Below are 27,396 nucleotides of genomic sequence, written 5' to 3' on the forward strand. Positions count from 1 at the left end.
ACACATATACATTGTGCCAACTGGCACGGGCAATATTCACAAGGGATTATTTACAAGACAGGGCCACTGTCAGAATCAGCACTTTGTAGAAATTAGAATAAGTATAGCACAAAATAACAATTATAGATCACATCCAGTAACTACTGGGAACAGGTACCAGGACCTCACTAGGACCACCTGTACTAAAAGAACAACCACCTAAGTATCACACAGCACCTGGGGTATAAACAAGAACACATTACCCATGATGCATGAAACACATTCAGAGGAGTAATAAAGGAAAACACATGATGCCTAAAAACATTCAGAGGTGTAAGACGAGGCACATGATGCATCACAAACACATTCAGAGGTGCATCGCTAGGAGACACATGACACCTAAACATTCAGAGGTGCAGCGCAGGGAAAGAAAGACACATGATGCATAAAAACATGCATAGGTGTAAGGAAGGAAAAACACATGATGCATAAACCTACACATTCAGCGATGTTCAGAACAAAGCACATGATGCAATAAACTACATTCAGAGGTGCAGCGCAAGAAGACACATGATGCCTAAAACATTCAGAGGTGCAGCGCAAGAAGACACATGATGCCTAAAACATTCAGAGGTGCAGCGCAGGGAAAAGGAAGACACATGATGCATAAAAACATTCAGAGGTGCCAGAACAATACAATAGCGCAAAAATCACATGATGCCTGAAAACATTCAGAGGTGCAGGAATAACACATGATGCAAGAAAACACATTCAGAGGTGCAATAACCATACAATTTGCGCAAAACTTACATAAGCCACCACCTGTGGCAGTCCCTAGGCCAACTGGCCTTGTTGGGGCTAAGACGCCCTGTGTCCAAATGTCAGGGCGCGCTGCCATGCAGCACCAGTCCAAGACCAAGCCTAAACGTTGCAGGTGCCCACTACTTGCTGGGCACCTGGGAACACTCACAAAGGCCTAAACGCTGCAGCTGGCACTAAGTGCTGCGCAGCTGTGACTGGCCGGGCACCTCTGTGCCATCTCTGTCCCTCTCAGGGACTCGCTCTCCATCTTGCGCCTAAACGGTGCAGCTGCCCACTAATTGCTGGGCAGCTGGAGACAAACTGCGACGGGGCCCTCTCTGGCCCTTGGGCGCAAACTGCGCCAACTGTAGGAGTCACACAGGCTCTGAAGCACTCGTGCCCCCGTTGGAGCCTACACAGGCTCTGACCCAACACAACCGTTGGAGCCTCACAGGCTCTTAAACAATTATGGCCCCGTCGTTGGAGCCATCTGGGCTCGGGAAACACACCTTCCTTCAGGGAGCCTCTCGGGGCAATAGCCAACATGCCCCCAGGGAGCCTTCTCAGGGCTTTAGAACGTTGGGGCGACCCGCTGCCAATCGGGGCCGCCCTGGCTCTGTGCCTCTCAACCGGCACCCCTAGGCCTCCTCTGCTCCCACGGGGAGCGAAAACAGGTATGCCCTTTCAGAGCCTCTCGGTGCTCTAACTACAATGGTCAATGTAAATGTCCCAAGGAAAGCAAATGGTTAGTATCCAAGTTCCTGGATTAATCTTGGCCAGAAAAATGCGTCGACGTTTTGACCCTAATTGCGCCCCAGTTGGTGGTCGCGGCGGGTCTTTATCAAGACAGGGGGGGAGGGGGATGGATCAAGTGGTGATTATATCCAGAGGGTAGCCCGTTGGTCAACCCTCAATGTAGTATTGTCCGCAGTAATTATCAGCGGTCCCGGAATAGGCGCCAAAGCGAGCTGTCCGAGAGAATTACTAAGTAATTTTACATTTACATTTATAATACTGGCCTTACAACGACAGAAAATACCTCGTTTCCTCCCCTGTTTTTTCCATCTTGTGGTTTTATTGTAAATACATGTTCTGTATATAAGTGTCACTTTATGCATTGCACGAGTCACTCTGATCACCACAGTCACTATTCACGAATTTGAAGTACGCATTGGTAATATAGTGTAATGAAGTAATTCCTATATATGCTTTACCCTTGTCTTTTAATATATATAAAGGCTTTGCTTCAGAGAGGTTTGCTTGTTTTGTGTTATTGAGCTGTTTTCAGCCTTATTTAAAGCAATATTGCCATTACCCAACAGAACCAATTGTTTGTTAATCGCATATACCCAGGTTCTGAGGGACACAGGGTTACCCCTTTTTTGGTAAAACTAACTACAATGGTGCCCGCATCGTTGGAGCGGCCCGCTGCCATCTGAGGCCGCTCTGACTCCGTCCGCCCACCGTCAGGGCCCCTTGATAGGCCACAACACTGAGCCCCCCTGGAGTCCCCACTCACCGGCTCCGGGGACCTTTTACACAGCCGCCGCTGGACTCCTCTGCCGGGGCTCTCCCTCGCTCACTGGAGCCCCAGCGGCTTCACTAAGGCGGCGGGCGGGGCTCTCCACAGCTTGTCCGCCTCGCTGGATACCCCTCTCTGGCCGCAGCGTCTCCGGTCTCCCTCTCCCTACGGGAGACCGGCAACCATCGCACGGCTTCCCCAAGGCAGGGGGAAGCGGAAGAGAGTCCCTCCCGGCCCCGCCCACAGTCAGGCGGGCGCGGGCCGGACTTCCGGTTTTGCTCGATCCCGGTACCTGGGCCGCGGCGGTAGAACAAAGGGGCATAACGAGGGGTGGGCACCCACGGTTGTAAAAATAAAAGTAGAAACGGGGTGAGCACCCGTTAGGCAATTAAATAAATGGGGTGGCACCCATAAATAAAAATATAGCGATATCGGGCATAAAGCAGGGTGGCACCTGCAAAACCCCACGCAAAATGCGTGATAGCGACACACTCGCTACGGGTCCAAACTAAAGCGCTCTCAAGCGCTAGGAGACAAAATAAAGTGCTTCCATCGTGCTGGGGGCACTGGTAGGACCCACAGGCCCCTAGAAGGGACCTCTATAGCAAGAAGGGTCCACAAAAGTTCCTCAGGGGATGCAGCAAGTCCTGGGGGGATAGGAAGAAGGTCCAAAGGGATCCCAGGGCAAAGTAAAGTCCCCCCATCAGCCCAGGCAAGGCAGAGGGGTCCCCCAGAAGTCCTCCAGGCATCCAGGGGCTGGGCAATGCCCGCCCCTGGTAGATTCAAGTCAGAAACAAGAACATTTTGGAAGGGGACACAGCCCCTTCTTATACACAGAAAAGTCTTTGAAGTCTTTGTGTAGGCATTGTGAGAACCAGCTAGAACTGGTTATAGAGAAGTCCTGTCAGTATCAGGTACAGAGGTGACAGTCGCCCAGCGGGGGGTGGAGCCAGCATTGTGGCAGGCAGGCACAGCCCTTCACTATCAGGTGCCATCTCCTCCCACTTCCCTGGCAGCAGATGCTGCCTTTCATCCACGGGCTGACTCAGACAACCTCCTGGGCTCTCCAGTCCCTGTCACCCTCAAACCAGACAGTCAATCCACAAGCAGGCCCAGGCACTCCTGGACCAGGCTCACCAGCCAATCACACGCCAGACACAAACTACACAAATATGCCAACTTCTAAAAGTGGCACTTCTAGACTAGACACAATCATGCCGCATATACCATTTCGCAGCATTCAGTCTCACGAGTTCTCTCATACCAAACTCGCCCCTGCACTCCCCACACATCAGGAACTACCATGGGCATACATATTCCCCATTCATTCCTATGGGAGGGCAGGTCACTCACCACACATACACAGAGAGCTCAAGCACTTTACACTGTACCACAGTGAAAAAGTGTGCAGAGACCTAAAATCACCAACACCAGGTCACAGAAACAGGCTAGGAAAAAGCAAAAAGTCTCGGGCTGAACCTGCCTAAAGGGCAGGGTCCAACAAGCAGCATTAACAAAAATCGACGCTTGGGGGCAGGAATATAGTAGAGAGATAAGAGAGATAAAATTGGAAGGAAAATCAGTTCAAGGGAGAGCTGGAAACATGAAATCCCAGCCAATCCTATCAAAGGCTTTCTCCGCGTCCAGAGAAATAGCAGCAAGGGGGAAATCCAGAGAAGAAGCTTTGCTGAGGATGTTGAAGAAGACTCTGGAGTTATCCGAAGAGAGGCGGCCCTTCACAAAACCAGACTGCTCGGGGCCAATCAAATCAGGTAGTATAGGGTCCAGTCGGAGGGCCAAAATTTTAGCTAGGATCTTATAATCAGTGTTAACTAATGAAATAAGGAGATAATTTTAACATAGGGAATGGTCAATATCATCCTTAGGGATTAAACAAATTAAGGCTTGTTGGAAGGAACCACTAGACGAACCGGAGGCCAGAAAAGACTGATGAAGAGATAGTAGCTTTGGTAAAAGAAGGGAAGCAAAATGAGTATAAAATTCGATGGTAAACCCATTCTGGGCCCGGAGCTTTACCATGGCGCAATTAAGAGACCGCATGAGAAACCTCAGAAAGCGTGATGTCAGCATTCAGAGGCTCGAAATTCACATGGGATGTAGGAGGAGGAGAAAGAGATTGAAAGTAAGAAAGAATATCGGCTGAAGAAGGGACCAGTTCAGGTGTGTAGAGATTCTTATAAAAAAGCAAGAACTCATTAAGGATGTCTTTATCTTTGAATAAGGAGTCACCAGAGGATGATTTAATCTGTTCAATTTTGGTGCGTTCCTTTCGAATTTTGTGATAATTAGCAAGTAACTTCCCCATCTTGTTTTGACCTCCATAGTAGCACGCGTTACATTTTAATAGAAAATTAGAAGCAGCATCAGTGGTGAATTTATTAAAAGAAACCTTAGCTTCTATGATTTCTGTAAGAGAGGATTCAGAATTTGTGGAATGATAGAGAAGTTCGAGCTTTTTAATATTAGCAAGTAACGAAGAAGACTTCCCTTGGCTTCATTGGCTCTTTTCTTATGGGAGACAAAATTAATAATAAAACCTCTAGAAGCTGCCTTAAAAGAATCCCAAACCATGACATAAGGGGAGGTTGGTGTGTGGTTGAGCGAGAAAAGCTCAGTTGTAAATTTAGAAAACTCTGTACAAAAAATAGGGTCTAGGAGCAGAGAATTATTAAATCTCCATCTTCCAGAGTGGGGAGAAAAGGGGAGAAGGTCAATGTCGACGAGTACCGGGGCGTGGTCAGAGATCAGAATAGAACCGATTTCAGAGTGGATAGTGTGTTGGGCGAGGGGTTTGCTAAGAAAAAGATAGTCAATGCGTGACTGAGAGTTATGGGCAGGAGAATAAAAACTGTATTCTCGAAGATCTGGGTTACACAGTCTCCAGATGTCTACTAAAGCATTGTTGTGAATGGTAGTTGTGAACTGGGAGTGCATTTTAGAAGGTGAAAACCTAACTTTAGAATGTCGGTCTAGGATGGGATCAAAAACTAAATTGCAATCCCCACCAAAAATAATATAATCCTCAGCTAGAGTAGAGAGTTTGACAGAAATAGAGGGCCAAAATATTTTATCAACACCGGTGGGAGCATAAATATTAAACAACACAATTGGTATCTTATCGATAAGCAATCTAACTAGAACCCAATGACCTTGATCATCTCATTCCTGAGAAATAACAGAAACATTTAACTTCTTATGAGTCAAAATCAAAGTCCCACCCTTCTTATTATCAGTGGGAGAAAAGAAAACATGTCCCACCCAACAACGTTTAACTTTTAAGGCCTCAGCCTCTGAAAGATGAGACTCTTGAATGAAAGCCACATCAGCTTTTAGTCTAGCCAGATGCGACAGTACTCGTTGTCTCTTGATAGGGTTGTTTAAACCCTTAACATTCCAAGTAATGGCACGGAATGAAAAACAATGAAAATATATAAAACAAAGCAAAAACATGCTTATTAAGAGTAAATACAGTAGAAACATGCTCGCTAAGTCAATAGAAAAAGAAACCAGAAAGAAGATCACGTAGCAGTAGAGATAAAGGATGAGGAAAAGAGATGAGAGAGCAAAGAGGGAATAATAAAGGAAAGAGAAAGCATTGGTGCAGAACGAAAAGAGAAGAGAAAAGTAAAGAACATGAAGACAGTACAAGTCCAGAAAGACGACTGAGAAAATCGTAATTACAAGACAAACGCGAGAAACAAGGAGTGACGGCACCAGAGACGGCGATGACAACAGGAAAAGCAACCGCATCCAGACCTCCGCCTGCATAGTAACAACAAGAGAGATAACATGAGAAATCAACAGAAGAAATGATGGGATGGATTTCTCTGGAGTGAACCTATAGGAAGGAATAAAAACAAAGGTTAGTATAAAAGGAGAGAATGATAGGAACCAGATGGGGCACAAACTGAAACAACGATCACAAAGTAAAATTAATTGGGTACAATGAAAGCCAATCAGGTTGCTCCAGAAGTATCTATGGCAGTTGCTCCATGTCAGCGAAGAAATTCATGCAGCGCAGCAGGGTCATCGTAAGTAGTGGTCTTCTCTTTATAAGCGACCTTGAAAAGGCATGGGTGGAGGAGGCCATATCTAGCATTAAGAGCTCTGAGTTGAGGTCGCAAGTCCAGAAAACGTTTCTGACGGTCAGCTGTGACTTTAGCAACATCCTGCGACAAGTAGAGACGATGACCTTCCCATACAATTTGTTTCTTGACCTTGGCGACAGAAAGCACCTGCAGGAGATCTGTATATTGTAGAAATAGCATGATGACGCCCCGTGGTTTAGAAGACACTCTAGGGCCCAACCGATGAGCTCGTTGAATATTAATGGAAGATAAAGCAGGAGCGTCCAGAATTTTTGGGAGGAAGGTTTGAAAGAAAGCAGTAGGATTAGACCCTTCTGAAAGTTCCGGAAGGCCGTAGAGGCAAAGGTTATTCCTGTGGTTCCTGTTTTCTAAGTCCTCTGTCTGCCTCTTAAGAAGAAGGATCTCAGCTTCCATGGAGGGAATCCGAGAACTGGAGCTTTGTACAGATTCCGACGATTGTTCGAGAAGTGAAACTCGAGAATCCAGGGTTACCCATTTATCCTGCATACTTTGCAATGTTTGGGACGTTGTCTCCATAAATGGTCTAAGAGCTCGTAGTTCCTCTAGTATAAGATCCAGGGAGGATGAAGTAGGAGTGGTATCCGGGGCAGGAGGGTACTTTTTGAGGCGTTTTAAAGAAACCAGGGTGGTTGGGATTTTTTTGCCATTTTGAGATTTGGAGATGGCCCCCAGGGTAGATTCAGGTTTAGACGACGCTGCCTCCTCCATATCTTGTGTGGGAGAGTCCGAATCTGAATTGGTAAGGCCCTTTGTCGTGGCAGACAATTTCAAAGTGCGCAGTTTCCCCATATATGAACAAATGAGTTGAGAATAAGGGAGACGCCAGCCGCCCAAGGTCAAGACTGAAGAAAGTGTCAAGTAAACAGGAGGACCATGAGGCAATGAAGAAAACCAGAGGCCAGCTAGTGTACCAGGAGAGAGCAGAGAAAATATAGTGGGCGGATTCCTCCACGTAGCTTGGGAGAGATGAGGTCAAAACACAACCACATGCCAAATATCCTGAAGGAACATAAGTCTCAAAAGGTATAATGGTTGAGTGAGAGACGACCAGCTGTGGAGGATGAAAGTTGCCAGGAAAAACACTGCAAAGCCGCGACCACAATGAAGAAATCTCCTGTCTTAAAGGAGCATAGAAGTGCCTCACAAATGCGAGAAAGCGTGCAGTTGTTAGACCATTGGTAGATATGAAGGGTCATGAAATGCTAAAAGCAGGCTAAAAAGGAGAACAGTGACAAAACCGCAGGTGCTTCGTTAAATCCTTCATTAAATTCAGCGCATAAACAAAATTGCAGAGATCAGAGGAAAGCAGGGAGAGCAGTTCTTCCAAGGAGGCAGGCAGTGCGACATCGCGCGAAAAAACAAAATGGCGGCCGGAGCGCAAAACCGGGAACGCTGACTTCTATTTAATAAAACAACTGTCCACATCACCTGGACATCTCAGGAAACAGTCCAGGAAGTCAGGTGCGCGCTGTGCACGGAAGGGTAATCGCCGCCTAAGGAGCTGAAATTGCGACCGGGTCCGCGCAGATGAAAGCCTCCTCCGTCCGTTTCAAAAGAATCGGTGGTGGTGAAAGAAAAGTATGTCGTTGGGTTCACCACATGTCTCTCTCTCGGCGGAGGTGTTTCCGACTCAAAACACCCCCCGACGAGATACTTAAGCTGCGCAGACACGGAGATTGCCGCGGGAGCTCCTCTGTCACCCCGCCATCTTGGCTGGCGCCGTAGCCACGCCCCCAAGAAAGTTCACCTCTAATGAGAGCAAATATGGTAAATGTAGAAAGATAGGGACTCCCTGCGAATAGATCAGGGCTCCAAGGGCAGGGAACAAATCAGCAACGTAATGAAGAACCCCTTGGCAACCACAATGATTCACATGTAATTATAATGTATGAACATAAAATCTGTGATATATACTTTATTTTTTTATGATTTATTGGTTGGTTAAAGATTCTTATTATTTTATTTACTATATCAATACATTCATATCAAATCATCTAAAGGTTATCTGATAACCAATGTGCAAAGGGGTTCTTCATTACGTTATAGAGCAGATATGGTACTAGAAAATCGAGTTTTGAAATATGATGCAACAAAAATATATATTTTTAAAAACAATGTTAGTCTAGTTTCAACGATGTCAATATATATAGGTAAGTGTATGTTTACTATACTTAACTCCACATATATGTACCTTGCCAAGAATTGTTTGTGTGAAAAATAATTATATATGTGTGTGTGTGTGTGTGTGTATAATATATATATATATATTGTTATTTTTCTATGACTTTTTAGCACCCTATTACTGTAGTCGATTTTCTGACATAAAACCATAGAGCATCCATTGTTCTTGTAAGGCACATCATCAGAATTTTCTTGAGGCACAGTAGGAGTCGGTGGCAGCTACTCCCCGCTGGGCGCCGAACCTTGCACATTTTGAAAGCATTTCGTTTCAGAGGCATTTTATATAGTTTTTGGAGAATTTAGTTCTGTGTACTCGAGCTGTAGCTCGAATTTTAATAGTCAATTTTAAATCACTGAAGTGACTGTATGTGTTTTAGTATCACCCTGACAACTTGAGCACTTACTCGCACTCACCAGGGACTTTCATCAATCACCTGAGGGCTGTTCTCGCTCTGTTTGAAGGCAACCGGCACTCCAGCCAATCGCGGTTGTGGAGGGCGGGACAGGGGCGGCACCTTACGGAGCGTCGAGCGGTTAGCGCTCTAGACCTCCGCTTCCTGGAGGGTATTTAGCCACTCGTCGGCCCCAGCGCGCAGCGATGGCGCGCAGGGTAGGCGCCTCTGACTGCGCCGAAGACGAGCCTAAGACCAGCCCGTCTGTGCCCGTCCGGGCCAGGCCGGGTCACGGGGCAGGAAACGCTGCTACAGGTATGATCTCTGCGGATCAGCTAAGGGCTCTTCGCCCTAGTAGCAACGGGAAATGTTCCGTCTAAAACCTTCCCTAACGGGTACACAAGCATGTCCCCACTGTGATTTTACCTTATCTAATGTTCAGCCCCATCCAGAGGTTACACGTATTCGCAAGTTACCTACTCAATCCTCTGATCAAAACCCCTGTGTTTTCACTTTTTATACCGTTAATTGTAGATCTTTACCCCAGCATAAATCAGATATTTTCCATCTCTTAGCCAAGGAAAAACCATGTGCGGTGTTTTTAACAGAGACCTGGCTGCATGAAAGTGCAGGTCCCGATGTAGCCGCCGCCTTGCCCTCTACCTATGCCATTGCTAGAGTAGATAGAGTGAGACATGTTGGAGGTGGTATTGCCGTGATTTTCAACAGGGAGTTTAAATGTGACCTTGAATTGGTTAATATTCCTGGATGCAAAGCTGCATTTTTTAAAATTTCACTAAACCCAAATTTTATGTTCTCTGGTTTTTTAATTTATCGCCCACCTGGAAATAGTAATGCTTGGGCTGCGAACTTGGCTAACTTCATTTCGCTCAAAACCTAACTATACTGGGTGATTTAAATCTCCACTTGGAGGACAAGTCAAATAGTATAGCTATGAACCTCCTGGAGGATTTTACTGCTCTGAATATGACACTACGAAATGAGGGCCCTACTCACAAAGCAGGACATTTGTTGGACCCCATTATATCAAACATACAGGAGTTAAAATGGCTTAAAACTGACCCCATTTGTTGGTCTGACCATTTTCTAACTCTCTTTAGTATTACCCTTAGAGAACCCAAGCAGCTATGCTCCACCCGGCCCCCGATCCTCATGAGAAATTGGAAAAGGCTGGACCTGACCGAGCTGCAGAATGCACTGAAGAAATCCCCCCCTGTCTTGGGTTGTGATATGGATAAAAATGCGTTGGAAACCCATACATGGTTGGAGAGGGCAGTTGACACTTGTCTACCTATTGCCAGGTGTAGAGGGAATGTACATTGCCTACCGGCTCCCTGGTACACTGAGGATCTTAAATTAGAAAAGACTAAGTGTAAAGCACTTGAACGGAAATGGCGCAAACACTATGACCCTCTAAAAAAAGAGATCTACCGTAAGGCCAGAAACCTTTATCACTCGGCTTGTACGAGAGCCAAAGCCTGTTATGTAACAGAGACCATTAACACTGCTGCTAATAAAGCACGGACTCTCTTTAATACAGTTAAAGAACTAGCTGGAGCAAATTCTATGGCTGCTGCATGCCCCCTCACCACCCAAAAATGTCAAGACCTTGCCACCTATTTTGTGGAAAAGATTGAGACCATCATTGCTAATATCAACCCTCCTTTGAGGGACGGCAGAGAAGATCCGCCTCCAGTTAGGTCAGTAGGATGCCGGCTTGATTCCTGGCCACCCATTACTTTGGAAACTTTGAAATCCCTAGCTACCTCTATTAAGTCAGGCTCTCCTTGTGACCCTCTCCCTATTAGCATTTTAAGCCAACTGGATGACTCTGCTCTGAAGATCATTTCTGAGACATTAAATGCCTCTATTCATCTGGCAAAAGTTCCAGCGTCCTGGAAACACGCCATGGTCAGCCCTCTGCTGAAGAAGCCTTCTGCTGATCCTGAGGTGTTGGCCAACTATCGGCCCATCTCCCTGCTGCCTGCTTTCTCAAAAATTCTGGAGAAACACATTCACGGTGTACTTACCACATTTACGGAGAATAACAACCTGCTCCATTTCTCCCAGTCAGGTTTCAGGGTTGGCCATTCCACCGAATCCGCCCTCCTGGGAGTCACCGAGAAGATTAGGGGGCTCATGGACGATGGGCAAACGGTTGCACTTGTCCTACTAGATCTAAGTGCAGCCTTCGACACCATCTCACACGACAGACTGCTTACCAGGCTGAGTGAGGATGGTGTCGGAGGGGCAGCGCTGGACTGGATTGAATCCTATTTGTGCAACCGGACGTTTCAGATCTCGTCTTCACAGGCCCAGTCAGACACCTTTTGTTCGCCCCACGGCGTGCCTCGGGGCTCAATTTTGAGTCCGCTACTTTTTAATCTGTATCTCTGCCCTCTCGCCGATCTAGCGGAGCGAGTTGGTCTAGAACTAATGACCTATGCGGACGATTCGCAGATTATTTTTTCTCTCACCAATTCGGATCCTTCATCCCCCTCTGCGCTGAAACTAGGTCTTCATGAAGTCTTCAGCTGGATGTCAACGAACCAGCTGAAGCTCAATGGGGAGAAGACGGAAATCCTTCTCTTAGGTAAAAACAGAGACCTTTGGCAGGATACTCACTGGCCGCCATCCCTGGGCGCTTTCCCTATTCCAGCTACCCAGGTCAGAAACTTAGGGGTGCACATCGATGACACACTATCGATGAAACAATAGGTCAACAAAGTGGCTGGTACTTGCTTTACTATCCTCAAATGGCTGAGGAAGATTATCTGGATGTTGCCTGTTGATACCCAGAAGACCGTAGTCAATGCCCTCATTACATCACGGCTTGATTACGGTAACATCCTTTACCTGGGTTCCAACTTAGCCGTGATCAGACGGCTTCAGCTTGTCCAGAACTCCGCAGCCAGGTTGCTGTGTAAAATCCCCAGGACAGCGAGGATTTCTAAGTACCTTAAGGACCTGCATTGGCTCAGGGTAGAGAACCGGGTTTGGTTCAAAGCCCTGAGCTATATGTTTAAAATAAAGGCAGGAACCGCACCAAAGTATTTGGAAAAATTAGTTAGGCCCTACTTTCCTGCACGTAATCTCCGCTCTTTAAATGCAGCAAACTTTGTGGTACCCAGATTTAAACTGGCCAGAACGGGAGGGAGATCCTTTTCCTATCTGGGACCAGTCCTCTGGAACTCCCTTCCCCCAGCTTTACGAAAGGAGGAAAACTTTGCCAGCTTTAAGAAAAGCGTTAAAACCTGGCTTTTCAATAAATAATTGTGGTCTCTGGCCGTCTTGCTTTCTGTGCTGTTGGGTTCTTAGTCCTGGCGCCGGGAAACCCTTTGTGGGTATCTGCGCGCATTACAAATGCAAAAAAATAAAAATAAAATAAATATACAGTGCTCCTGTTAGGCATGTCATTGGAGATCTCCCGAGGCACATTATCATTGCTTGCATTAGACTCCTCACCTTGTGCCTATTGTGTGCACATCACCCTTTGCTTCCAAATACACATTAGCCAATGTTCTGCTTATATGAAATCCTTAGAACTCTAAAACAGATTTACCTAACAGGTAGCTCATGAGCTGCTGGTAAGTAGGTCACCTGCGTACAGCCCAACCTACTAAATTAGAAGCTTTTGCTTGTTTGAATTAAACATTGAGAGTGTATTTTCAAGATGAAAATGTGTGTTTTTGCAACACAAAATCTGATACTTGGACAAAAATGGCTGAATTTACAAAATAATACTTGAAACATATTTGAATGATGCACCATGTGATGTTGGGGAGACTTATTCAGTGGTATAACACAATCTCCAAAATTGCACAGATGTTTTCTTGGGCTCCTTGAGGTCCCTATGAAGTGTTTAGGGCCACACAAAAGGACTGCCCCACCCCGCTTCTCAGGGGCTGCAGGGGCTGCATTATGCCCCTGCCTTTGATATGCCAGAACACAGTAAAAGCGTTTGACTGCATTTTATATTTTACCAAGTTGTGAATGTTGTTCTGAACCATACCATGTTGAATATGTTAGGTAGGTTGTTGTAAAATAAGGAACACAAATAAACTCATTATGAAATATTTTACTTAATTTACATATAAAAAATATTTAAAAGTTGAAATTTTAATGGGAAGTTTGAATCCTTTCAGAATGTGTTTGTATTGCTAAATTGCGAAAAAATATGCTACACCCTAGCATACCACTTGTCTGTTGTGGTCCTAAAGCATGATGTCTTTTTGTCAACGCTAAACAGTTGTTCAATTGAGGCCACCAATTGTCCATATGAGGTTTTCTTTTTTGTACTGCCACTGCTCTCAAGAATCAGCTTCCAATTTCCAGTGCCTTCACATTCACAGAGCAATTAAGCATTTCACATTTTATTTTTTCATGTGCATACAATGTATACATCTGCTAATATTATTTAATTTACCAAACTGTTAGGGACCCCATGGCTTTGGTGTTGTGGACCCCTAGAAGTCCGGGACCCCAGATTATCACTAATTCAAGGCTTAGTAGTTTAAGTACTGCGCAGTTCTGCATTTTGCTCCAGTGTGAAAACATGTTTTTTAATATAATTTTATTGAGAATCATACAATCAGCACATCAGTAACAACAAGTTGCACATAGGCCAATAATGAAGAGTCTAATAATCCCAGCCTAAGGGATCACACATGTTGTCAAAGGATAACTGGTGCTACGGTAAGTGATTCTCTCCCCTTAGTGTACAGACAGTATCACAGTTCCCTAATGGCATTCGCACTGCAAGTCCCCACGGTCCCCCTGGTCACAGCTAATACCACTCCCCATCATCTGAAATCTGTGAATCTTCTTCTCGATGAACTAGGCCATAATGGTTCAACCTTTACTTTAGAAATCTTTATTTCGACCGTTTGGTCATAAAAGAAGCATATACAATACAATCACATAAATTCCGACACAGTCATAAAAACATCAATGCATACATTTAAAATCAGAGCCAGACAATGCAAATGATTATTAGAAGATAAAAAGCATTTCTACAATCTACCCAGCAATTTTTAAAAGACGACTACGCGTGTGCCAAACATTCGTAAAGAATTTGGAGAGTGCAAAGACAATTGGGCCGGAAGCATCACTTTTCAGAATCCTATACATCGGTCCGTATTCCCTGCCACCCAGATTCTTGATCAAGGGCAGTAGCCAGTATTTTCTTGCTGCCTTGTATGCTGGGCAGAAGAAGATCACGTGTAAATCGTTCTCCTCTTTGTCCGCACAAAGAGGGCAGAACTTGGTGGACGGGACTTTTGACCAGGTGCTGCAAAAGGACCGTAATGGGAGTGTACTGTATCTCCACTGGAGGAATAGCTTTCTAGAAAGTATGGGGTAGACAGGGTCCAAAGCTTTCTCAAATGCGTAAAGATCCTTAGTTTGCAGGAATATAGAGGATAGGGACCCCTCCGTCTGAGTAGCTATAGCCCTTACCCTCTTGTGCTCGTGGTACAGCTTCGCCAATTGTTTCCTGGAGATTCTTGGTGCTGTGTCTGCTGGGTCAGTCCACAAATCAGGGAGCCCCATATCAATGCAAACTGACTGGATATTTTGGACCCAGGGGATACTGAGCACCTTAGGATGTTTTAATAATTCGACCAATTCCGCCCTATAGTCGGCGAGATTATTGCTGCTCCATAGCCTGCGCCAGAAGGCAATGGGTCTTAGGCTTATCTCGTCGGCCAGTGGACGTAACCCTAAGTCAAGCCTCAGGGGGAGAAGGGGTGTGCTGGGGGGAAGTGCGGTAATTTGCCTTAAAAACCTATTTTCTGTGTGTGACAAACTCCGACATGGGATGTGCCCCCACAATTCAGCCCCGTACAAAATAGCCCCCCTTGCCTGTGCCTTGTATATCTGAATTAGGGCCCCCAGAGGGCGGTAGGTCGAACCGGTCATCATCCGGGAGATACCCCCGGTGGTTTGTGCTAACTTAAGGTTGGCCCTATTTTGATGGCTCTCCCAGGTCATATTTTCATTGAGTGTCACGCCAAGATATTCGAACGTGTCTACTCTTTCCAGTCGTGCTGCTCCCAGTAGGGGGTTTGGGCGCTGTTTAGTGTTTGGGTTCAATACCATATATTTAGTTTTTGAGGCATTGATTTCCAACCCTCTATCCTGACAGAAGGACACAAAAGCGTCAAGTATCTTTTGAATGCCCATAGGTGTTTTGGATACCAACAGTGTATCATCCGCGAACATTATTGCGGGTACACTGTTGCCATTCAATTTGGGGGCATCTGTGTAGTCGGTGGCGTTTAGATGGGCGATTACCCCGTTAACAAAGAGGCAAAACAGGGTCGGCGCCAGCACACATCCCTGTCTCACCCCTCTGCCCACGGGGAATCTATCGGTCAGCTCCCCCGACCTCCCACACCTCACCTGGGCATAATTATTGTGATGCAGCCTCTGCAGGATCAATAGGATATCTGGTGGAACGCCCATCCCTGCTAGGATGACCCATAGTTTACCCCTGGGTACAAGGTCGAAGGCGGCTTTTAGGTCCACGAAGATCGTGTACAGACTACCGCCTTCAAACCTTACTGTCCTCCAGTGAATCAGATTTAGTCTAAAGACCTGGTCCACGGTTGATACCCCTTTCCTAAAGCCTGCCTGGTATGGACTGAGGGCGCCCACCTCCTCTATCCATTCCTGGAGCCTGTTCAAGAACTCATTATGAAATATTTTACTTAATTTACATATAAAAAATATTTAAAAGTTGAAATTTTAATGGGAAGTTTGAATCCTTTCAGAATGTGTTTGTATTGCTAAATTGCGAAAAAATATGCTACACCCTAGCATACCACTTGTCTGTTGTGGTCCTAAAGCATGATGTCTTTTTGTCAACGCTAAACAGTTGTTCAATTGAGGCCACCAATTGTCCATATGAGGTTTTCTTTTTTGTACTGCCACTGCTCTCAAGAATCAGCTTCCAATTTCCAGTGCCTTCACATTCACAGAGCAATTAAGCATTTCACATTTTATTTTTTCATGTGCATACAATGTATACATCTGCTAATATTATTTAATTTACCAAACTGTTAGGGACCCCATGGCTTTGGTGTTGTGGACCCCTAGAAGTCCGGGACCCCAGATTATCACTAATTCAAGGCTTAGTAGTTTAAGTACTGCGCAGTTCTGCATTTTGCTCCAGTGTGAAAACATGTTTTTTAATATAATTTTATTGAGAATCATACAATCAGCACATCAGTAACAACAAGTTGCACATAGGCCAATAATGAAGAGTCTAATAATCCCAGCCTAAGGGATCACACATGTTGTCAAAGGATAACTGGTGCTACGGTAAGTGATTCTCTCCCCTTAGTGTACAGACAGTATCACAGTTCCCTAATGGCATTCGCACTGCAAGTCCCCACGGTCCCCCTGGTCACAGCTAATACCACTCCCCATCATCTGAAATCTGTGAATCTTCTTCTCGATGAACTAGGCCATAATGGTTCAACCAGTTACCCCAAATCCAAATTAATTTCTTTAGGCTCCCACTACTCTTGTATGTGACTCTTTCAGCCAACATGAGCAGGTCCATACCTCTCCTACATTAGTGCAATGTCGGAGTGTCTTGTGTACCACAGTGCCATGCAACACCATGCTTTGCTACCACTAGGCCCAGGGCACTAAAAAGCAATTGAGGTCTGGCCACATCGACATCGCATGGGATGCCCAGAAGGATACATTTTGGGTCTGCTGGAAGGGATATGCTCATAACAGCATTCAGTTCTTTGATAATCCCACCCCAGTATAACTGTATGTTAGGACCGCCCCAAAGCATGTGTAAAAGTTCCCCCTCTGCAGTCTGGCAGCTCTGGCAGCTCGAGGTCTCAGCCCAACCCATTATGTGTAGCCTTTCTCTATCGTAATATGTCCTATGAAGGATTTTATACTGAATGAGGTGCAGTCTGGCTTTGATCCCTACCTCTCCAGGGCGCCTCCCAGTATACATCCTCCATGGCACCCAGGTCGCCCTCCCATGTCTCCCTAAGTTTCCCAAGGTTATAGGGCATATTGTTATTCAACGTCTTGGTCATGAGCACTTCCTGTAGGAATCCTCCCTCAAGTGGTGCATACTCAAGCAGGTCTGTCCCCACCACTCCTTCCACCCTCCACGCATTACCCCACAGGCGTATTTAAGAAATTGGGAGCTATGTAGCTTAAATTCGGTTCTGAAGATGGAAAAGGATTTGAAATCACCCTTATCGATGACATCCCCAACAGTAGCGATCCCCAGTGTATCCCAGGTTCCAAGACCTCAGAGCATACCCAGTTCACTGGGCCAGTTTCCCTTCCACTCCGGCTTCACCATAGTAATCTTATGGGCCCACCCCAGTGTTCTAGTAGCCCTTTTCCACACTTCCACAGTAACTTGTGTTGTAGGGAGCAACCTATATGTCCCTTTTCCTCTGTATAGATAGTGTAGAAACATGTGGGGTGTCAGTGTCTCCCTTTCTAGTCTGTATGTGGGATGATCCCAGTCAACATTAATCCAGTTGTTAATGGGGATTAGATGTGCTGTCCAGTTCTAGGCTGACAAAGCCAACCCACCATTTTATGGATTATGTTGTAGTGTCCTTAGGGCGATCCTTGGGTGCACCTTCATCCACAACAGTCAACATAGTTCAGAATCTGTTTACCTGAACATCGTTCTGGGGAGAGTGGTAGGTCTTCTGGAGAACTAATACAAACTGGGGCTGAGTGATCATTTTAACCATGTCACCCTGACCCATTATGGTGAGAGGTAGATCTCTCCATTTATCCGCGTCCTGCCTAAAGTTGGTCAACACCCGCTGAATGTTGTGCCCTTGGCAGACCTCTGTGTGGGTTGTGAGAAAAACACCCTGGAATTTAAAGCCCTGCGTGGCTACTTGTAAGTTCCCTGGTAGGGGAGGCCACACCACCATCTGTCCAGGGCAATGTGTAGAAACATTGTTAACGAGAGTTTGAGATGCTGTGAGGGAATCAACTAATATCTTGTGTTTTTTTTTCAGGTAACCGCTGAAGGTGAAAAAAAGCCTCTAAGCGAGAAGAGCCGCCTCCTGTTCTATGACGTTCTATGTAGCCTTGCAAACCCAAGCCGTAGAGATACACGTGGCTACAGTCACCTCGCTGAGGCGACTGAAAGATATGCCTTTTCCCTTCCAGTGGGCATTTCCTGTGGATCCTCTGGCGAAAGGTACAATTTATTTTCAAAATATGTGCATACTTTGACATCTCTCAGCAGCTTCAGTCTGCAGAGTTAAATCATTTAATTTCCATTTATTGAAAAGACATCTGTTCGTTATTTCCACTGCCTATAAATCATCTTTTATTTTAGTTTTGTTGCTACCAAAGATCCAACTAAGAAACTAAAAAGAGCAATTGCTAAGGACTTCTCCAACGGAAAACCACACATCTTACTAGCAGGGGAGCAATTAGACTATGACTTACAACAATCATATTTAATTTTCTGATTGAGAATTTCAGATTTTTGCCACACAAAACAGCATTTTTCTATTGCATCTGCCGGACTGTGTAAATTAATGCAGATATTATTTGCTTCTAAAACAGACCCTACATAATTCAACATTTTGGTCCTTAAATGCGCAATGAAAACCAAACACCTCTTCAAGCACACTTTTCAAATAGTAATAGGGGCTTAGCTATCACTAGTGCAGAAGGTGCAGTGACAATGAGGTCCACGGATCTGGGGGGCCCACTGCACCCAAATTGCAGTTGTGTTTTTAATGCCAAACCAGAGGATTTTAAGTCCCATCTTTTCTGTTTGTATTAGAGCCTATGGCACCATTGACAAGTGAAAGCTTTCAAAGACAGTTCAGTCTTATGGACCACAATATGTTGTAACTTCTATGTCAGGGATTGGGTCCTTCACTTGCCAGTTGCCTTTCATGACAAATTTTTATGATGGAAATGATTGCTCTCAGGTACTGCCCATTAATGCTGTTCTATCAGAGGCACATGTAGAGGAGGCACTTATTGGTTACCCTGCTGTGGGCTGAGGATGGAGGGGAAGCAACTCTGCCACACATCTTGTCTCATTCTAATTTCTGCGAAACTGTGCAGCATTTGCCTAACACTTTAGTGTGGACGCTGCCACAGCCCTGACCATCGACAATGAGCATTAGCATAGACTGTATCAGTAACTTTATTATCACTTAAAAATGTGATTCCCATATGATGACCAAAGCTGCTTTGCACAGTGATTGCACTATGTACCAATTCTTCTTTTGACTGCCATGATTCAAGGATGCAGATAGAGGAATTGCCATATTTTTAGGTTGAAGCTTACCAGATATCTTGGGGACATTCAGAGGCCTGACCTAGGAATTCATATCGTCTATTTCTTACCATTGACTTAGTGGTTTGTAACTCACATTTTCTGGCTTATGTTTTTGCTGGCTTTATTTGTTTTAGGCTATCCAGTATGAGTTTGTCCCTCCCGTTACCCAAACCTTGTGTACTGTAGTCTTCCACATCTCGCTTTCTGTAAACAGGCCTTTAAATCTTGTACTTATCTTGTCACATTTGCTGTGCATTAAAAGACAGAGATCAAATAGCAAGCTGTCATACAAGGGAGCTTGGTGTTTACTTTTCTTTGTCTGACTTCAAAGTGAGAGAATGTATGTGACAATGCTGCTGAGTACCCTCGTAAGAGGAATGGACATAAGATGTTTTTATTTCTAGCACACAACAACAAAAATGAACTGTGCAGATGTTTCAGAATATATCAGAATATATCAGAATTAGTATAAATAACACACTTTTTAAAACAATTTGAAGTGTGGTTGAAGCAAGTATTTGATTATGACCAAAGCACAACAATACACTAGGTATTGACAATTACACACATTATAGTTTGTGTGCAGTAAAACCATATTCCAATGCAAATGTAATTGAAAATGTGTTGTCTGTATTGGCAGTGCGCTACCATACTGTGCATACTCCACACTACCCCACTCCACTCTATGCCACGCCATGCCATTCTACGACATTCCACTCCACACTGACATGCCACTCCACTCTACCCCCTCCACTCTAAGACACAATGTGACACGCCATGGCACTCCATTTCTTGCCACTCCAATTTAAGCAACTCTACTCTATGGCTCTCCACTCCACACCCCTCCAATCTACCCCATTCTACCTCACTCCAATGTGCCACACTTCACTGTACTACAATATACTTCACTCCAGACTACTCCACTCCACTCAGTCTATCTCACTCGATCCCACCCCACTCCAATCTACCCCACCCCACCCCAATCTCCTGCAATCCACTCAAATTTACACAACTGTGCTCTAATCTACCCACTCTACCCCACTCCACTCTAATCTACCTCACTCCAATCTACCCTAATCCACCCTACTCCAATGTGCACAAATTCAACCCATTCCACTCCAGTCTACCCAGCTCCACTCCCATCTACCCAACTCCTCTCTACTCCACTACAATGTACCCCATGCCTAACTCCACAGAAATCTATACAACTCCTCTCCACTCCAATCTACCCCACTCCACTCCAATATACCCACTACACCACAATCTACCCAACACCAATCTACCTTAATCTACCCCACTCCATGTTACCAAAATGTACTCCTCTCCAGTTCGACACACTCCAATCCACACAAAATATCCCACTCAACTCTACCACACTCCACTCTAATCTACCCCACTCCACTATAATCTAACCCACTACAGCCCACTTCAATCTACCCCAATCTACTCCACATCAATCTATCCAATCTATTCCACTCCACTCTACCCTGCTCTACCCCAAACTACCCTACTTCACCCCAATCAACTGCAGTCTACCCCACCTTACCCCAATACAATTCATCTCACTCTACTCCAAACTACCCCACTCCATTCATCCCTCGTCAATCTACTCTACTCCAATCTATCCCTTTCTAATCTACTTTACTCTAATCCACCCAATCTACCCCACGCCACACTACCCTAATGTACCCCACTTCACTCCACTCTACCCCACTCCACTTCACTCTAATCTACTGCACTACACTCAAATTTACCCCACTCCAGTCAAATATAGCCCACTCCACCCGCAAACTACCCTTCTCCAATCTACTCCACTCCTCACTACCTCAATCTACCCCCACTCAATTATTTACTACAGTAGTGTAATCCACCCTATCTACATCACTACACCCCAATCCACCCCACTCCACTCTTCCCCAATCTACCACACTCCACTCAAATCTACCCAAATATATTCCACTCCACTCTACCCAATATATCCCACTCCACTCTACCCCAGTCTACCCGAGCTACTCTACCCCTATCTACCCCACTCAAGTCTACCCCTCTCTAATCTACCCCAATCTACTCTGCTCCATTCTACCCCACTTTACCCCAATCTACCATGCTAATCTACCCTTATCTCCCACTCCAATCTACCTCACTCCAATCTACTACAGCCTAACACTCTACACTCCATTACAATCTAGCCCATTCTACCCCCACTGCATTCTACCCCAATCTAATCCACTCCACTGTAGTCCAATCTAACCCATTCCACTCTACCCCACCCCACCCTACTCTATGGCCCACCACTAACTTTTAGCTATGTTGAATAGCAGCCACAGTGGTGTACAATATGGCTAAAACACCTAGCCATAGCCAATAGCTATTGCAAAGGCGAGACTTATTGACTTTACCAATGCCTGTTTCTGTAGCCAACTTTTTCAACATCTTAGGCATGTAGCAGAACAGATGTGACCTGACCTCTTACCCTGGAAAAAAAAATTTTTGTCCTCATACATGCCACCAGCAGATATAACCTCAAGGTGGGATCACTCCGTGCCACTTGCACACTTAAGTTACTTGGATTCCGCCCTCGATGGAATGTGCAAAGCATACAGGGAACTCCCAGAGGCAGGCTATTTCTTGGTCCAACTCCCCTTTCGACATGTTACCTGGAAGGACCAGGCCAATAACCACTGGCATAATCATTGGACTTTGGTTAACTTTCGGCCCAAGTTCTTAAAGCTGACCACACTTTGCTAGCGCTTTCGTCACCGCACAGCAAGTCCGACTGACTTATCATCATGACTTTCCTCAGACAATCTGCAAATTTTGGAGGTGCCTCCGACTTCCACTCTCTACAAATTTCTCTCCTTGCGATTACAATTATATTGAAGATAAATTGAGTGGCTGGGTTGTTTAGTACGTACCCTGAGAGGAGCCCCAAAAAAATTAATCTAGGACAACATGTAATTGATGTTAACAAAACCTCTTCTAAAAAACCACAAACCACTCTCCAATAGCTGATGATTTGTGGACACTCTAAAAACATATGTAGGTCATCAGCTGCTCCCAGCTTACACTTTGGGCAACAATAGCTCTCTGCTGATAACCTGGAGAGCTTGGCCGGAGTCCAATACACCCTGTAAGTTGTGAATAGGTGGTTCCTTCTGAGGTTAGCTGGTTTAATTGTTTTTTGTGATATAACGAATGCATCAGTCCAAATTTTCCTAATCTCCTCGGGGTTACCTACTATATCACTACTCCAAAGATTGGATATCTCGGACGTTAAAGTATCATTAGCCCCAATCAGAATATTGTACCAGAAGGCAACCTCGTGTTTCCAGACACCGCCTCTGTTCCTGAGATCTAAGAATTGAGGCTCCTCCTGCGACCCCCAATCTTGTCTCCCCCACCATGAGGACAGCTGATAAAACTTAAATCTTGTTAAGGACCCCCAGTTAAGTTAAGTTAACTAATGAGTCCCAGTCAAGCAGTTGAGAGTTGGTACTAAGGTCTGCCCACTTTACTACGCCTGCCTCTCTCAATGGGGTTGCCAATCTGTCTAGGAGACATTTGACCAAAATAGTCTAGAGGTTACCTGGCAGGTCATCTATGAATACATTAAATACTCATGCCTGACACCTTTTTTAACAGTAAATGAGTCAATAAGTTAGCCTGTGTTGATTTGTCCTCTACCTTCGATAACGTCTATAGAGCACAGGAGTGGTTAAAACTTGACCCCAAAGTGTAAGTGCTTTTGATGGAGCTGCACTGCAATATATGGACCTGCATTCAGCTGCACAGCAGATAGATATATTTTAATCTAGTAGAGTGGTGTGACTCACTGGTTAGAGGCGGCAGACCCGGAAGCAGACAACGGCCCGGGACCAGGGTTCAATTCCCGTTGCGGCAGGGTTGTGAACCAGGGTCAGCGGACTCGATAATTCTCGCCTCGGTGCCTACTCTAACCAGGGATCACACTTGGCAACTCTGGGCATTAGCTTGCCTCATCTCCACAACGGCCCCACAAACGCTGGGGATGCCAGGTTTCACCTTGGAGATACCCAGGAGGGAACATCTCACAGGGAAAGCCAGGACGGGTTCCCCAACGGTCTATAGCACCAGGACGCCTCCGGGTAGCAGTGCGCTTTACAAGACACACACATTTACATTTACAAGATAGCCTACGACCAGGTTGTTTGTTGGCCGCTTTATATTTAATTGTTTTATCGGATATCTCCCACTTTCTCTTGTCTATGACGCTTTGGCCCCCTAAAAATGTGTGTGTGCCTTAGCCCATTCTGTTGTACTCAAATCATCTCACGCTGGTCACAAGGATTATTCGGGGTTTGCAAAAATGTATTTGGGGGTCACGGCTAGTTTAACCTCGATCAAAGGACGTAACTTTAATATTTAAAAGACTGTGGCCACGAAATGTGCAGCTAAACCTCCCAACTGTCAACAGCTGGGGCGATCAACACATTTAAATTACCTGGGCATGTTATTAACTCACAACACATGCATATGATCCGTGGTCTATATTACTAGCTGCTTCTCTGGATGTATGAATTTCTGGAACAAAGTGCAGAAAAATTATCTCAAACTACCTGTAACCCAAAAAAGGATCAATAAGGAGTACAGAAAGAAGAAAAATTTATGAAAAATTCAAGTAAAGGAAGAACCCGTTAAGGATTACTGGAATCCCATCATTCACCAACGTGATCATTGTCATCATTTGTGGTTCCAACCAATCTCCCATTCGTCCTCTCTTTTCATAGAGGAATATTTGGTGAATTGTATCTTCTACTGGCTCAAAGGGGAGAGCAGAGAATAAGGTTAGAGCTTGTATCAACCCCTCAGGATATTTACTATCAGAAAAGTGCAGTGCAAAAAGAAAAAAGTGTGTGATTAAAATAGGATTTGCAAAAGAAAGAAGACTTAATCTTTTTGAAAACGTCTATTGAATTCCTAAGTAAAACCAGTGCAGGCAAAAAACAGCAGTTCAAAACTTCTTCACTGCTTTTCAACGGTCGACATGTTTCAGCCAAATGGACAACTGTCCGTGGCTTTCTTCAGGATCTTACCATAGATTATTTTGCTACTGCATTGTTTTTAAACGTGAAAAACACATTTTAATTGTACCTACAAATTTTGTTTACTATACCCTTGTTGTCATATGCTGATCCTCTGTTTCTACAAGATGTGTAGGACATCTGTAAAAAAAGGCTACAACTTAAATGATAATACATCCAAATATTTTAGGTGAATTATGCCAACAAAACAAGTTAGTATATGGAGAGTTCATTGTAATTGTATGAAAACTCAAATGCTCACCCGTCGAGTCCGAGGACTAGACCTCACCTCACCCAGCACAAGCTCCAGTCAATGAGGCCCCGCTCTATCAAGCATTCATCAAGCACCCAGGAGAGAAGGGATACAAGATTTCGTTTAAAAAACCGCTTACTGTGTCTTTGTTTTTCAAAAAATCAAATGGTTTGCTAATGGCATTTCTACAAAATTGTATCATGACAAATTCAATGTACCCAATATCATGGCGCGGCACGTTTATAGGAATGGCACCTGAATGTCCTGCAGTCTTTCATGATTATATTTAAAATTGGCATTGTATTAAAAAAACTTTTCTATCAGTGAATGCTTAAATGTCTCTTACGGTGTTACTCATTCGGAATCTTTTCTAAAGTATGTAGCTTGTCTTGTCAGCTTTCTGTTAGGTTACCGCGTTTAATCCTAAATATGTTTGTTATTATTCTGTCAGACACAAGCGTACTCCATCTACTTTTTGTACCTCTTTGTCTACCCGGATGAGAAGAGTAGTGGAGAGAAGCTTCCAAACTATGAAGCAAACCTAAATGTCTTACGCATATTGTCTATTTCTGTGTGGACCTCAATCTAATTATGTTGTACTATTGTATAAATGTAACTGCGCTCTTTATGCCTTGCCTCTAGGTGTCAAGTATAGATACGCGCTTGTAGTTAGTGCATAACATATGACGAGCAATATTAGGTAAACGCTCTATCAATGTATTAACATTTCTTTAATTTAAAACAGCTAAAATGCTAAGTGTCAAATATAGACATGCGCTTGTAGTTAATGCTCGTATTTTAACATATGACAAGCAATACTAGACAAGCCCTCTATCTGTGTATTAACATTGCTTTAATTTAACACAACACATAACTGCAATACTTAAGAAATCTAATACTTAACTACTTTAGCAATTACGATTAACTAAAAGAAAAGATCCCTCTAAAATAGGATTTCTCGTTTGTGCTGCAAAACATCACACTGCTGACAAGTTTCGCCTCACCTGTCCTTCGTTACCTCACACTCAGACTGAGCTGGGATGGAGGTAACGAATCAGGAAGGTGAGCTTATTTTTATATGTTTTTCCTCTAACAGCTCAGCTGAACTGAACTAACTGCCAGAAGAAGCTTGGTGTCTCACATACTGAAAATACAAAAACGTGATGGATAGAATGCTTGAATTAATCTCAGCCACTGGCAATTTACTCGGGCTGCATCTCAGTTCATTGTTTATTGTCCACCATGCCAACTATGATTAGGCCCAGCTTTATGCAAATCAGCCTTGGTCCAGCCACAGTAGGATGGGTCAAGCTCAAATTATAAAGCTCGATCTTCTCTGAACCAGAACACAAGCAACCCAAGACAGGTGTTGGCCTATTTGCAGAAGTGTGCAGCTTGGTTTTAGTGGCATAGAGAGCACAGGGCCCTACTTCTGGGTAAACCTGCCATACTTTGAATTCACAATGAAAATAAAAAAAAGGGATGGATGGAATAATTAAACTAATCTTAAACACTGGTAATTACTTGGAGCTTCATCCAGTTCAACATTTACTGTCAACCATACCACCTTAGACTAGGCCCACACATACGCAAATCAGCCTCAGTCCTGCCCCAATAAGGACAGCCCATTCAGTTTGGACTTTTGTAATTGTCTTGTCCTGGCCCTGCCTAAGAAAGTTACATCTCTCCTTTAGAATTGAACAGCTAGCGTGTTATTGGGTCTACCTTACTATGCCTCAATCTCATGCCATATAGGGAAATTACACTGGCTCTCCATGCCGAAGCACATTTACTTTAAGATACACAGTATCTGTCAAAGAGCTTTCCACAAAACCGTTCAGCCACTAATTCAGTCTAAAACAATACCATATGTGCCTTTGCAGAGTCTCTGCTCTTCCGATGATCTACCCTTGCGTGTTCCAAATTGTGCTCTTATATGATTAAGAGTCAGATCTTATCCTTATCTTGCTCCTATGTTTTGGAATCCTCTCCTTCAGTCTTTGCGCTCTGAACCCCACCACCAGAAGTTTCACAAGGGCCTTAGAACCTGACTTTTTCTGCAAACTACCAAGTAAGCACTTATGTTCAAACCTGTTATTTCCTTCAGCACTAGAACAACACCCTTGTAGGTAGCTATTCATGCTTAACAATTTTCCATTAATTAATGTATTCATTTATTTGCCATTTTGTAGCATATCTTGCGCCATTCCTCCATTGTACATGGATTAAGTTTACAATTGAATGGCTTCATAAAAAGGTTTGTGATTATTGGTTTCAGGCCAGTAACCTCTCCCATGTGATTTCCGCTGGATTCTAAAATGGGCCAGGTCTCTACCTGATGGAAGAAGCTACTCTATGCTATGTTGTCATCCCACTAGTGTTTCAAAAGGAACCAATGTAGTTAGGTAGAGGGAAGGTTCTCATAAAGTGCTTATACTCAGTAAGTCTAAAATAAATAGTTCTTCCAGTGGTATGTCAAAGAAAGAAATTGCCAAAAGGCCAGCCAAAGAAGATAGATTGCACTGCTTAATATCAACATGAACATATTTTACAAGAATTTCAAGGGCAGAATATTGTGGGACTAGATATTGAAAAATAAGTGCATATAGGAAAGCATAGATTTACTGCTCGTAACTTCACACCTACGTACCTTGAAGATATATGTACCACAAGGTACATATATGTGTTTTTAGGCATAGAAGATTTAGACTAACTTACCTGCCGATATTTCTTTTTCATGTTTTG

General features: G+C 44.4%; 1 protein-coding gene across 1 annotated transcript in view; it reads left to right on the forward strand.

Moving 5' to 3' along the window:
- The window catches only part of ADGRV1 (adhesion G protein-coupled receptor V1), a 1,865,288-nt gene that overhangs the window by 1,100,634 nt on the left and 737,258 nt on the right, over positions 1 to 27,396 (forward strand). The window contains exon 80 of the mRNA XM_086963519.1: positions 18,050 to 18,234. Within this exon, the coding sequence (XP_086819645.1) occupies positions 18,050 to 18,234 (185 nt within the window). The remainder of the gene's footprint in view (positions 1 to 18,049; positions 18,235 to 27,396) is intronic.

This window comes from Lissotriton vulgaris, chromosome 3_1, assembly GCF_964263255.1.
Source record: "Lissotriton vulgaris chromosome 3_1, aLisVul1.2, whole genome shotgun sequence".
Classification (NCBI taxonomy): Eukaryota; Metazoa; Chordata; class Amphibia; order Caudata; family Salamandridae; genus Lissotriton; species Lissotriton vulgaris.